The sequence below is a fragment of the Cebus imitator genome, unplaced genomic scaffold, assembly GCF_001604975.1.
Source record: "Cebus imitator isolate Cc_AM_T3 unplaced genomic scaffold, Cebus_imitator-1.0 Scaffold136, whole genome shotgun sequence".
In the NCBI taxonomy this organism is placed as follows: domain Eukaryota; kingdom Metazoa; phylum Chordata; class Mammalia; order Primates; family Cebidae; genus Cebus; species Cebus imitator.
This window is the reverse complement of record NW_016107451.1, coordinates 3,143,256-3,156,923: the sequence shown is the minus strand read 5'-3', so window position 1 is coordinate 3,156,923 and position 13,668 is coordinate 3,143,256. Positions and strand designations below refer to the sequence as shown.

At 41.9% G+C, this 13,668-nt stretch overlaps 1 protein-coding gene across 9 annotated transcripts in view; it reads left to right on the top strand.

Moving 5' to 3' along the window:
- CCDC30 (coiled-coil domain containing 30) overlaps positions 1-13,668 on the top strand; it is a 188,876-nt gene that overhangs the window by 165,163 nt on the left and 10,045 nt on the right. For all 9 annotated transcript variants that reach the window (XM_037743178.1, XM_037743180.1, XM_037743183.1 and 6 more), the window contains 4 exons: positions 2,205-2,346; positions 7,526-7,662; positions 9,825-9,939; positions 11,284-11,466. In XM_037743178.1, coding sequence (XP_037599106.1) covers positions 2,205-2,346; positions 7,526-7,662; positions 9,825-9,939; positions 11,284-11,466 — 577 coding nt within the window. The remainder of the gene's footprint in view (positions 1-2,204; positions 2,347-7,525; positions 7,663-9,824; positions 9,940-11,283; positions 11,467-13,668) is intronic.

The following is a 13,668-nucleotide window of genomic DNA, read 5'->3' as shown; positions in this document are numbered from 1 at the left end:
CTTTCTTTTTATGACTGAATGATAGCACATTGTATGGATATGCCCTATTTGGTTTGTTTGCTTGTTTGTTTGTTGGTTTGTTTTTTGAGATGAAGTCTCACTCTGTTGCCCAGGCTGGAGTACAGTGGCCAAATCTCAGCTCACTGCAACCTCCACCTCCTGGGTTCAAGTAATTTTCCTTCCTCAGCCTCCCAAGTAGCTGGGATTACAGGCACCTGCCACCATGCCCAGCTCATTTTAGACAGGATTTCGTCATGTTGGCCAGGCTGGTCTTGAACTCCTGACCTCAGGTGATCCACCCACGTCAGCCTCCCAAAGTGCTGGTATTACAGACATGAGCCACCACACCTGGCTAGATATACCCTATTTGTTTATCCACTCATCTGTTGATGGCAATCTAGGTTGTTTAAATCTTTTGGCTGTTATGAATAATGCTGCTATGAACATTTGTGTATAAGTTTTTGTGTGGACATATGTTTTCCCAGTTATATTGAATATTATATACCTAGGGAGTAGAATTGCTGGGTCAAATGACAACTCTATGTTTAACCATTTGAGGAACTGCCAGGCTGTTTTCCAAAAAGACTATACTGTTTTACATTCCTGCCTGCATTTTACAATCCTTCCCATCCTTGTCAGCACTTGTTATTATCCATCATTTTATTCTAGCCATCCTAGTGTGTGCGAAGCCATATCTCATTGTGCTTTTGATCTTCATTTCCTTAATGACTAGTAATGTTAAGCATCTTTTCATGTGCTTATTGGCCATAAGTTAGATGTATATAAGAATCAGAGTCTTGAACAGTGACCTATATGGAATTGGCTTTTAGAAGTCCAGATTCACTGGGTGGCTCATGTCTGTAATCCCAGCACTTTGGTAGGCTGAGGCAGGAGGATAGCCTGAAGCAAAGAGTTCAAGACCAGTCTGGGCAACATGCGAGACACCATCTTTATAAAAAATAAATAATAAATTAGCCAGGTGTGGTGGTGTGCACTACTTGGGATGCTGAGGTGGGAGGATTGCTTGAGCTCAGGAGGTCGAGGATGTAGTGAGCCATGATTGTACCACCACAGCCTGGGTGACACAGTGAGACCCTGTCTCAACAAAAAGAAGAAGAAGAAGAGGTCCAGACTCAATGGTAGGACTGAAAACAGGCCTAGTCATAGGGAAAATTAGATAAGATTGAAGTGAGTATATCATTGTCCAAGATACAGCCAAGAATGAGGAAATTTTAAGTTAATGACTGAATTAGTGAAGCAGGAGTCAAAATTTAGATATCAGGGATCAAAAATCAAGGAGTTTCCTAAATTTCTGGTATAACTTTAGCTGTTAAAGTTATACCACAACCATCAGTTCAAGACCAAGGTAGGCCTGGCACAGTGTCTCATGCCTATAATTACAGCACTTTGGGAGTCCGAGGCAGGTGAATCATCTGAAGTCAGGAGTTCGGGACCAGCCTGGCCAACATGGTGAAACCCCATGTCTACTAAAAATACAAAAAGTGGCTGGGTGCGATGGCTCACATCTGTAATTCCAGCACTTGGGAAGACTGAGGCAGGTGGATCACCAGAGGTCAGGACTAGCCTGGCCAATGTGGTGAAACCCCATATCTACTAAAAATACAAAAATCAGCCAGGTGTGGTGGCATATGCCTGTAATCACAGCTACTTGAGAGGCTGAGGTGGGAGGATTGCTTGAACCTGGGAGGCAGAGGTTGCAGTGAGCCGAGATGGTGCCACTGCACTCCAGCCTGGGTGACAGAGCAAGACTCCATCTCAAAAAAAGAAAAAAAAATCAAAAATTAGCCGGGTGTGGTGGCGGGCACCTGTAGTCCCAGCTACTTGGGAGCCAGAGGCAGGAAAATCGCTTGAATCCAGAGGGCAGAGGTTGCAGTGAGCTGAGATTGTGCCACTGCACTCTAGGCTGGGTGACAGGGCAAGACTTCGTCTCAAAAAAAAAGACCAAGGTAAGCCAGATACTTGAGTCCATGGCAGTAATTAAAGCTGCTGTTATGTAGGGAGTTAACCTTGGCCCACTCCCTGACATGGAAGGCAAGAAGATGTGAGGCAGGCTAAGTATCCACATCTAGTGCCAGGCCCCTGACTTAAGGAAGAAGAAGAAACCCAAGAAAGGTCCATATTGAGGAGGCAAAATAAATTTTAACTGTGTTCAGATATGTCTAAACTGAAATTTACTTTTATAGAAACTATAATGAGAAACATCACCAACACAAAATCAAGCTTCAAAAAGTCAAGTGTCGTTTAACTAATGAAGTAGAACTACGAGATAAGAGAATTAACCAATTTGAAGATGAAATTGGAATCCTGCAACATGAAATAGAAAAGGTAAGGAAAAAGTAAAAGGTGAAGAGATCACTGGTGATTCCCATGGTCACCCCTTTGGAGAAAGCCCTTTCATTTTAAAAATTGTTTGTGGCCCCTTCATAGTCCTTGTTTTCTTTTCTTTGAACCATCTTTCAATGAGTAATTCTTTAAGCCCTGACCAAAAGTATGTAAGACTCCTAGAGCTGCTAAACTGAATCGAGTACTGAAAATATTCTGTACTGCCAACTTATGATCAATGTCTTGCCTTCAAATGGAAATGCCTTTTCTTAAACACCCCTGAGCACAGACTTCCAAACCACTCTCAGTAACTCATTTCTGCTTTGTAGAGCCCTCATTCAGGGTTAGTTTTAAATGGCAGTGAAAAAGATGATCCCTACTCCTTTATCAATCCTTGCCTTCAAGCTTTTTTCTAAATATCCATGGTTCCTTTATGCTTGTCTTATTGCCCTTGTGACATAGTAGTGTATGAATAAGAAGAAAATGGGACAGATGAATAGAATCAAATGCAGAATGGTTGTGGGATTACTAAACTACATAAATTCAAGACAGAGAGTAACTGACTAGGCCAGTAAGGTTTTCCCTTCTTGGGATCTCTAGCCCTTTCAGAATTTTGAGAACTCTGTCATCACTCCTAAAAATATTCATTTCCACACTCCACAAATTTTTATACCACCACTATGTGCCAAGGATACCATAAACATTTATGTAATTTCAGTGATTCCATCAACTATCCTGGGACTCCAGGTCAAGAATTCCTTGACTATACACAGCAAAGCATTTTTAGAGTATAATAGGTGTGTCACAAATATTACATTCTTAGTTTTAAAACATTGGCTGGGTGCAGTGACTCACACCTTCATTGCAGCACTTTGAGAGGCCAAGGCAGGAGGATTGCTTGAGGCCAGGAGTTCAAGGTTACAGTGAGCTATAATCGTGCTTGTAAATAGCCACTGTACTCCAGCCTGGGCAACATAGAGAGGCTCTGTCTCTAACAAAAATATAAAATAAAAAAATCCTCTTGATACTCTAAACAATAGTGAGAGAAGAAAAATAAGTTGGATTTTTGCAGTATCCTTTTTTTTTGCTATTAATTTGTCGAACATTTAGAGACTGAGATATAGCTTAGAACTAGAAAAAGACTACGGAAAATATATAAGAAAAAGTAGCAATCCATTTTAGTAGCACCCATGGGCAAAAAAAAACGAAGAAGAAGAGGAGGCCGGATGCAGTGATTCATGCCTGTAATCTCAGCACTTTGGGAGGCCAAGATGGGCAGTTCACCTGAGGTCAGGAGTTCGAGACCAGTCTGGCCAACATGGTAAAACCTGATCTCTACTAAAAAATACCAAAAAAAAATTAGCCAGGCATGGTGGCAGGTGCCTGTAATCCCAGCTACTGGGGAGACTGAGGCAGGAGAATAGCTTGAACCGAGGAGATGGAGGTTGCAGTGAGCTGAGATAGTGCCATTGCACTCCAGCCTGAGCAACAAGAGCTAAATTCCATCTCAAAAAAAAAAAAAAAAAAGAAGAAGAAAGAAAGGGAAAAAAAGTAGCAATCCTAGTTCATGCGTCCAGCAGATATATCTTCAGCCTATTTCTTTATCACACTAGTTCTTTCTCGTACTTTTGCATTTTACTTCTGGGCTGGAAAACAACCTTTCAGCAGTCATGCTAGCTTTCTTCCTGACTACACTGGGTTGAATAGTGTTCCCTCAAATTCATGTCCTAGAACCTTAGAATGTGACCTTTTATAGAAATAGGGTCTTTGCAGATATAATTAGTTAAGATGACATTATCCTGAATTAGGATGAATCATAAATCTAAGATGATTGCTATCCTTATAGGAAGAGGGAAAAACATACAGACACAGACAGGGGAAGAATGCTTCCTGGTGATGAAGTCACAGACTGGAATGATACAGCTACAAGCCGAGAAATAGCAAGGGTTGCTGGCAACCACTAGAAGCTAGGAGAAAGGCATGCAGCACGGTCTCTCTTGTAGCCCTCATAAGTAATTAACCCTGACAACAATGTGATTTCAGATTCCTAGCACTCAAAACTATGAGAAAATGGGCAGAAAACTAATGCATCTACCCAAAGAACCACAAGTCTTCATAAAATATGCTGGAGATCCCAAATAAGCAGAGGCTGACAGAGTAATTGGACCTTTTGCTCACTGCCATTGAAGGGTACTGTGGGCTTTGGCCTTAGATAGACTTGGATTCAAATTCTAGCCCTGCCTGTGACCTTGAACAAGTCTCTGGGTATCACTTTCCTCATCTGTAAAATGAAGGAAATAGTCCCCACCTTCCATGCACAAGGTTTTTGTGAGTATTAAAACATAAAATTTCTAAAGTGGTACCTGGCGCATGTAAATTTTTCACAGATGTTATTTTCCCTTTTTTGGTATGTAATCTCTTAGAAGGGCCTAAGAAGCATGTTAATTGGTGGATTGATAGTTCACATGAGAAATTGTTAACAGAATTAGAACCACTTAGCCCAGAGAAGACTGATGTGAGAGCTCTTAATGCCAAAGCAGAACAAACCTAGGGATTCTTATTTTATGTATTTTAGGGCCCAAGGACCAGAGCACTGAGAATAAACATGCCAAGTTTACTTTCTGAGTCTTCAAAAAGTAATGCCACTTCTTTTGGCTTCATTACTTCAGCTTTTTCTTTATATAAAGAGCCAGTCGAGCCTTCTGTTGTGACCACTCTAACTAGACTTTCCCATTTTATCCTATTATCATAACATGTGTCTGGAATTTTTGCTTGTTTTAAAAAATACAGTATTTCCCAAGGACAAGGTGTCAGTTGCTTTCCTCATGCAGTGCACTTTTTAATCCAGTTATATCTGTCTAGGGTTTATCTGTGGGATGATTGCTTCCATTTCTCAATCCTTACCAATACATTATTAATTAAATGTCTTTAAATTATAGCAGATGAGACTACCATTAGATATGGCAGGGTCTTGGAGAAGGACTCTAAAGTCTGGAATAGTTTTTTTCATAACACAATCTGATCTACATCCTATAGGTCTTTAATAATAGATGGCCAGCCAGGCAAGGTGGCTTATGCCTATAATCCTAGCACTTTGGGAGGCTGAGGCAGGTGGATCACCCGAGGTCGGGAGTTCGAGACCAGCCTGGCCAGCATGGCGAAACCCCATCTCTACTAAAAATTACAAAAATAAGCTGGGCATGGTGGCAGGCACCTATAATCTCAGCTATTCAGGAGGCTGAGGCAGGAGAATTGTTTGAACCCAGGGGTCAGAGGTTGCAGTGAGCCAAGATTGTGCCACTGCACTCCAGCCTGGGTGAAAGAATAGAACTCTGTCTAAAATAATAATAATAATAATAATAATAGATTACCAGTCTTTTCTGAATGACCTACATTAGTATCTTATTTAAAAGAAACATGTAGGCTGGGCACAGTGTCTCATGCCTGTAATCCCAATCCTTTGGGAGGCTGAAGCAGGAGTATATTTTGAGGCCAGGAGTTCAAGACCAGCCTGAGCAACAGAGCAAGACTCTGTCTCTACTATTTTATTTTATTTTTTATTTTAAAGAAACTTTTTTGAGACAGAGTCTCATTCTGTCACCCATGCTAGAGTGTAGTGGTGGGATCCTAGCTCACTGCAGTCTTGAACTCTACACTTGGTTTGTGTGTGTGTGTGTGTGAAGATGGAGTCTCACCATGTTAATCAGGCTGCTCTCAAACTCCTGAGCTCAAGCAGTCCTCCCACTTTGGCCTCCCAAGTGCCAGGTGTGAGCCACGGCACTTGGCCTCTGACCCTACAAAAAATTTAAAAATTAGCCAGGTGTGGTAGTTCATACATGTAGTCCTAGGTACTCAGGAGGCTGAAGCACATGATCACTTGAGCCCAGGAGTATGAGGTTACAGTGAGCCATGACCGTACCACTGTGCTCCAGTCTGGATGACAGAGCTAGATTCTACCCGAAAAAAAAAAAAAAAAACAGCCGGGCACAGTGGCTCATGCCTGTAATCCCAACACTTTGGGAGGCTGAGGTGGTCAGATCACTTGTGATCAGGAGTTTGAGACCAGCCTGGCCAACATGGCGAAATTCTGTCTCTACTAAAAGTATAAAAATTAGCCAGTTGTTGTGGCGGGCGCCCAAATCCCAGCTGCTCAGGAGGCTGAGGCGGGAGAATGTCTTGAACCCAGGAGGCAGAGATTGTAGTGAGCCGAGATTGTGCCACTGCACTCCAGCCTACGTGACAGAGCGAGACTCTGTCTCAAAAAAAAAAAAGAAAAAGAGAGAGAGAAATATGTAACGCTGACTTTCTCCAGTCTGCCAGAGATTGTTCCTCACTACTGTCGGGTGACGAACAAACACAAAAGTGTAGGCACTTGCCTGTTACCATTGACAGGTCCTTAGTGAGTGGAACTGGCAATTCTACACCTTTGAGCTCTAAACCCCTCACCAAAGGTAATATTTATTAATATCTACTGACTCTATATATAAGAGTATTAGTGGTTTTTCACAAAATGCACTCCTTTATCATTTTAGCTGTACCCTCAGTAGCTATTGCTTTGGGGGAAAATCATTGGTAAAAAATAAAATATGGTATCAGGCTAGAAATCATTTCAGCATTATCACTGCAAGAATAGTCTCACTGGCTGGGCGCAGTGGCTCACACCTGTAATCCCAACACTTTGGGAGGCTGAGGCAGGCGGATCACTTGAGGTTGGGAGTTCAAGACCACCCTGGCCAACATAGTGAAACCCTGTCTCTATTAAAAATACAAAAATTAGCTGGGTGTGGTAGTGGATGCCTGTAACCCCAGCTACTCAGGAAGCTGAGGCTGAACCTGGAAGCAGATGTTGCAGTGAGCTGAGATTCCGCCACTGTACTCCAGCCTGGGTGACAAAGCAAGACTCCATGTCAAAAAACAAAAACAAACAAACAAAAAGCATAATCTCACTACTTTCAGGGTCATGAAAAAGAAAAAAAAAATACATGACATAAAATAACCTCTCGAAAATTGACAAACTAGCTACAATGAATGACAATGTCAGCAAACAGGTAGAAAAAGACTAGGGGACAGGAAAAAAAATTAAATAAAGGAAAATATCTTCTAGATTTAGAAACCGGCTGATGCTCTTAAATTTATAATTCTTTCTCCTGCTGTAGTAATTAGGAGACTTTCTAATCCCTAGGAGAAGGCAATACAGAACCAGATCACTGCCCAAAATGATACCCTGATTTTAGAAAAAAGGAAACTTCTGGAGCAAGTCATAGAGCAAGAACGTTTGATCCACAGCAACAAATGGACGATATCTTCAATCCAAAGCAGGTAGGTGCCATCCTGCCTGGGAGCCAATAAACTCCACAAGAGGATGTTTCTCCCTCAACAAAGAGATGGTTCTATAGACCGTCCTTTGAGTTTGTAGCCTACCCTATAACTCGCTCTCTGCTGTCTGCTGTTTTCAGCAGATCATACCAGTGGCAGAAATTGTTAAATTATAGAGAAGAATATCATGGACGAGGCTGGTTGGCTATTTAGATAGGCTGTTTCGTAATGTCGTTGCCTCACTGAGAACTTGGCTGTGTGCATTCTGACCTGTCACTTTGTGTGTGTTGGCCTACATTTTTATTCTTTGATACCAGTGGAATCAAGCTCGAACAAGAGAGAATCTCACAGAAGTCACTTAAATTCATGAAATCCACAGGATACCAGTGGGTTAATTTTTAATGAGAAATATTATAAGCAGAAAATAAGCCATGTCAGCCAGCCTGAGCATTCTCTTTTTCATAGGAGACTTTATTTAATTATAATCAAAGAGAGTGGGTTGATGTTAACAGATAATGTTACCAATAATTGGAATAAGATTTGTCTGAGCAATTACTATATGCTAGGTACTGTTCTAAGCTCTTCCATTCATTTAATCCTGATACCAATCCCAGGACAGAGGCACTATTAGCCTTATTTTATGGATAGGAAGCCAAGGTCTAGAGAGGTGAGAGAACTCACCCAGCCCAGTCAGTGACAGAGCAGCATGTGGACCTCAGCAGCCTGGCCTAGACCATAGCACCATAGCCTGGGGAGAGTCTGCCAAGCAGACTGGAATGTTGTTGTCCACTGCTTTGGGCACACTCCTCTGGGCAGGCTTGGAGAATCTCTGAGGATCTTTTACTCTCTCTGTCTCCCCTTTTAGATGTCCCGTATAAATCATTGATTGCTCTTCTCAAACTGTCATAGCTTCTGACAGTCAGGAGCCAACACAATTAACTCATTACCTTTGCGTTAATGTTAATAATCTTTCTGTCTTGCCCTACTGATGACACAGTCACCTGGATTGGACTTGAATGTTTTCCTTAGAGTAAGTTTCTTCCAAGGAATATTTCCTCATTTTATGGCTAAGGAAACTGAGGCTCAAATTTGTCACAACAATGTATATTTCATCAGGTTGCTAGCATATTAAATGAGCTAATACATGAAAAGTTTTAAGGGCTTATGGTGTGGGTAGGTTATATTGCATAAATACACAGCAAGGACTTGAAACATGGTTGCTGCTTCTGCTGCTGCTGCTATTTCTACTTCACAAGAAATCAGAATCAGATCAGTATGAGAAGGGAACCAGATACAAGCTATGTAGCTACAATATTTGAAGGGATACTGAGTCTCTCTTGTTTCATTCCCACCCCTAAATGGGATCATATCCTCCCTTACATTTTTCAAGGAGTAGAATTATGCCTTTAATACTCTTGTACCTGTATTTAATAACCATGTACAGCCCAAAAGCTTATTAACTTTTACTTGGTGTATTGGTCAGAGTTCTCTTAGAGGGACAGAACCAATAGGAGATATATATATATGTGTATATATATGTGTGTGTGCATGTATATATATATATGTATGTATGTATATATACACAATAAACTCTCCTATATAGATATATAAGTAAAGGGGAGTATATATATAAAGGAGAGTTTATTAAGTATTAACTTACACGAGCACAAGGTCCACAATAGGCTGTCTGCAAGCTGACGAGCAAGGAGAGCCAGTCTGAGTCCCAAAAACTGAAGAACTTGAAGTCCTATGTTCGAGGGCAGGAAGCATCCAGCACCGGAGAAAGATGTAAACTGGGAGGAGACTAGGCCCGTCTCTCTTTTCCACGTTTTTCTGCCTGCTTTATATTCGCTGGAAGCTAATCAGATCATGCCCACCAGATTAAGGGTGGGTCTGCCTTCCCCAGACCACTGACTCAGGTGTTAATCTCTTTGGCAACACCCACACAGACACACCCAGGATAATACTTTGTATCACTCAATCCAATCAGGTTGACACTCAGTATTAACCATCACACTTGGTCTTGGAATATGGTGGGAATTATTCTGGCAAACTTGCTTCTAAAATGGTGGTCTAAGGGACAGTGGTCTAAGATCTAGGAATTTTGGGTTTTTAGTAATGACACAAAAATTTCTAATCATGCCATTGATTTATGCCATTCTTAGGGTACTTTACATGGATAAAGAAAATAAGCAATTACGTGAAAATAGTCTTCGTCTCACACAGCAGATTGGCTTCTTAGAGCGAATTATAAGGAGCATTCATATTCGCAGAGGAGAGGTAAGATGTGTGCTTCCTATTAGGCCTTTAATGTGAAGTTCGGGTTGCTACGGCTGCTGTGCCGTCTCTTCCCGTTGTCATTATATAGCTGTAGCCCTACTCTTGGCCTCATGGTAGGCTGTGGCAAAGAGGCTTTTGGCTACACACCAGGATAGCAGACCCTGAGACTGCTCTTGATCAGCTTTGCTCTTCACTGGGCCAGATATTAGCAAATTATCTCCTCCTATGTGATCTCCATATGTATGTATGCCTCACAGCTTTTTCCTTAATACACCATATTGTCACTGCCCCTGTTTTTCTCTATCTCATTAACTCAGCAGTGAGATCCTGGAGGGCAAGGATTTTATCTCATATATCACTGTATCTATGGACAAGAACTCCATAAATATTTGAGATTGAATAAATATTCAGAGTTTTGACAGGTGTGCCTCATTCTCAACAGCCCTGTTTGCCATGTATGATTCTAGCCCCATCTGAAAGATAAGCAAATCTGAGGCTCAGTGAAATAAAGCAAAGTTTACTATGGCAAAGAGTCAAGCCTAAAGAGAGCATCTGAGTGAAAGAAAAGCAATTATGTTCCAAAAGTCCAAGCAAACAAGTGGCCAAATGCAGACAGATGCAGAAAATAGTAAAGGTTCAGACCAGATCCATCGTCTGCCTCGTAAGCAAGTCAGCAACAGGGACTTCAGTGAACAGAATCATATTCTGAAACCAAGATGGAGGCTGGTTACTTTCTTCTCTGGTTTATATCACCTACTAGATGCTTCTTCCCAAGACACGTAACAGTAGATCCTGCTTGTTGATCACTGTTGCTATAAGACCTACATCTTGTTTGTTCTCTGTGAGGTGATTATTTCCAAGCTATGTGAGGGTTTTTTGGTGTTTTGTTTTTTGCCAATTTTGTCAAAATAGAACTGCCAAATTATGTGGCTTGATATCTAGTAATTTATGTTTTTCCTTGAGCTACAATTGTTTTCAATTGTCTAGTCATTCATTCTTTTACTTATTCATTCAACAAATACTTATCAATTCCAGGAAATGGCCTAGGTCCTAGGAATACAAAGATAGTCTCTGTTTTCAGAAGCCTTTGGTCTAGTAGAGAAGGACAGACACTTTGTAAATAAATATTATAGTGTTACAAGTGCTGAGTTATAACTTAATGAAGTATGTTCTGGGACCAATAGCTTTGAAATCCGTATTTTTACCCTTGAATCGAGGTAAAAAAGGTCACATGGGTCAGAGCTATAGCACATGAAACTCAATATTCCATATGTATCAAAGGTACCAACTTCTAACATCTTGATACCTATTAGAATAAATAACCAAAATTGTTTTTATACTTAGAATCTTAAGGAGTTTCGTCTTCCAAAATGGTGGCGTAAAGGCAAGCTGGCTTCTCTCCCCGCAACAAAAAGAGACAAAGAAATATACAGCAGTGAGGTCGCCACCAGCAATAATGCAGAGCTCCAGCATGAGGATGAGTCCATTCCTGAGGTCACAGAGAAGTGGAAACACTCTGAGCAGATGGTAGGAGAATAGAACTTCCACATCTGTAATACCCTTCCCTCCATTTTGCCAAGCAACCACTGCTTGGAAAATCTCTCTCAACTTATGGTTTCTACACTGGAAAAAGTAAAATTGAGGTAGTCAAACAGATTCCCCACCTTCTTGGGTTCCCTAGCCAGAAACCTGTCCTTGGCTTAACCCATGGGTAGTATCACAACTTCCTGAAAACAGGCATATCCCTGAAGACAGGCATATCCCTGAAATATCCCTGAAACAGAGGAGGTGGGACTCTGCTCTGTAACTCAGCCAAAGGAGACATAAGAGTGGCTGTAGGAAGTATGTCCTCCAGGTCTCCTGGGCATGGACCCCAATTCATGACAGCCTTCCCAGGATAATCCCTTTGATACCTCCCCTATTTGGGACAGGCAGTGCTCTGACCATTTACTAGAGCGAAGTTGAACCTGGACTTAAGGTGCCACCTAGAGCCCAAAAGGAGGCAGTAATCTAGCATTAAAGATTCAGCTGGGTACAGTGGCTCACGCCTGTAATCCCAACACTTTGGGAGGCCAAGGCAGGTGGATCACCTGAGGTCCGGAGTTTCAGACCAGCCTAGCCAACATAGTGAAACTCTGTCTCTACTAAAAATACAAAAATATTAGCTGGGCATGGTGGTGTGTGCCTGTAATCCCAGTTACTCAGGAAGCTGAGGCTGGAGAATCACTTGAACCTGGGAGGCAGAGGTTACAGTGAGCTGAGACTGAGCCATTGCACTCCAGCCTGGGTGACAGAGCGAGACTCCATCTCAAAAAAATAAAAATAAATAAATACAGGGCACGGTGGCTCATGCCTGTAATCCCAGCACTTTGGGAGGCTGAGGTGGGTGACTCAAAAGGTCAGGAGTTCGAGACCAGCCTGGCCAATATGGTGAAACCCCATCTGTATTAAAAATACAAAAATTAGCTGGGCATGGTGGCTCATGCCTGTAGTCCCAGCTACTCGGGAGATTGAGGCAGAAGAATTGGTTGAACTCAGGAGGTGGAGGTTGCAGTGAGCCAAGATCATGCCACTGTGCTCCAGCCTGGGTGATAGGGCAAGACTCCATCTCTAAATAAATAAATAAATAATTTAAAAAGTCACCAAGTAGCTGAATGGATAAAGAAACAAGACCCAACTATATGCTGCCCTCAAGAAATCCATCTCGCCTATAAAGACACATAGAGACTGAAAATGAAGGAGTGGAAAAGATATTCCATGCAACTGGAAACAAAAGAAGAGGGGGAATACAGCTATATTTATAACAGATAAATAGACTACAAGTCAAAGACTAAAAACAACAAGGAGGGTAACCTACATAAAGATAAAAGGGTCGGCTGGGTGCAGTAGCTCATGCCTATAATCCCTGTACTTTGGGATGCTGAGGTAGGTGGATCACCCGAGGTCAGGAGTTCAAGACCAGCCTGACCGACTCATAGAAACTGCAGGAAGGGGAGAGAGATCCAAGATGGCTGATCATTAGCATCTCAGGATTGTAGCTCCCAGTGAAAGCACAGAGAATGAGAGGACGCCACACTTTCAGACAAATTTTTGTTGCTCACGCACCAGGAGATTCCCAGTGGAGGAGCCCCACGGGTCGCCAGTGCAACTGTTGTGGCCAGCGAGGCAGTTTTGCTGCTGCCTTGGTGTGGCGGTTCTTGGTGCAGAGTCAGAAAACCACCATCAATCATAACACTGCTGTTTTGGCCGGCGCAGTGGGTTGCTCAGATTTTAGCACTGGGAATCAACAAGTTGGACGTCCACTCAGAAACCCAATTATAAAGATGGTAATTATAAAGACCACAGGTGGAAAAATCTATAAAGAAGGGAAGAAAACAGCCTAAAAAGGCTGAGAATACCCAAAATCAGAACGCCTCTCCCTCTGCAGGGGATCACAGTTCCTCATCAGCAATGGAGCAAGGCCTGATGGAGAACGAGCGTGTTCCATTAACAGAAGCAGGCTTCAAAAGGTGGATGATAAGAAACTTCTGTGAATTAAAAGAACTTGTTCTAACCCAATGCAAAGAAACTAAGAACTTTGAAAAAAGGTTTGATGAAATGTTAACAAGAATACACAATTTAGAGAGGAATATAAGTGAATTAATGGAGCTGAAAAACACAACACAAGAACTTCATGAACTATGCACAAGTTTTAACAGCCGAATCAATCAAGCAGAAGAAAAGATATCA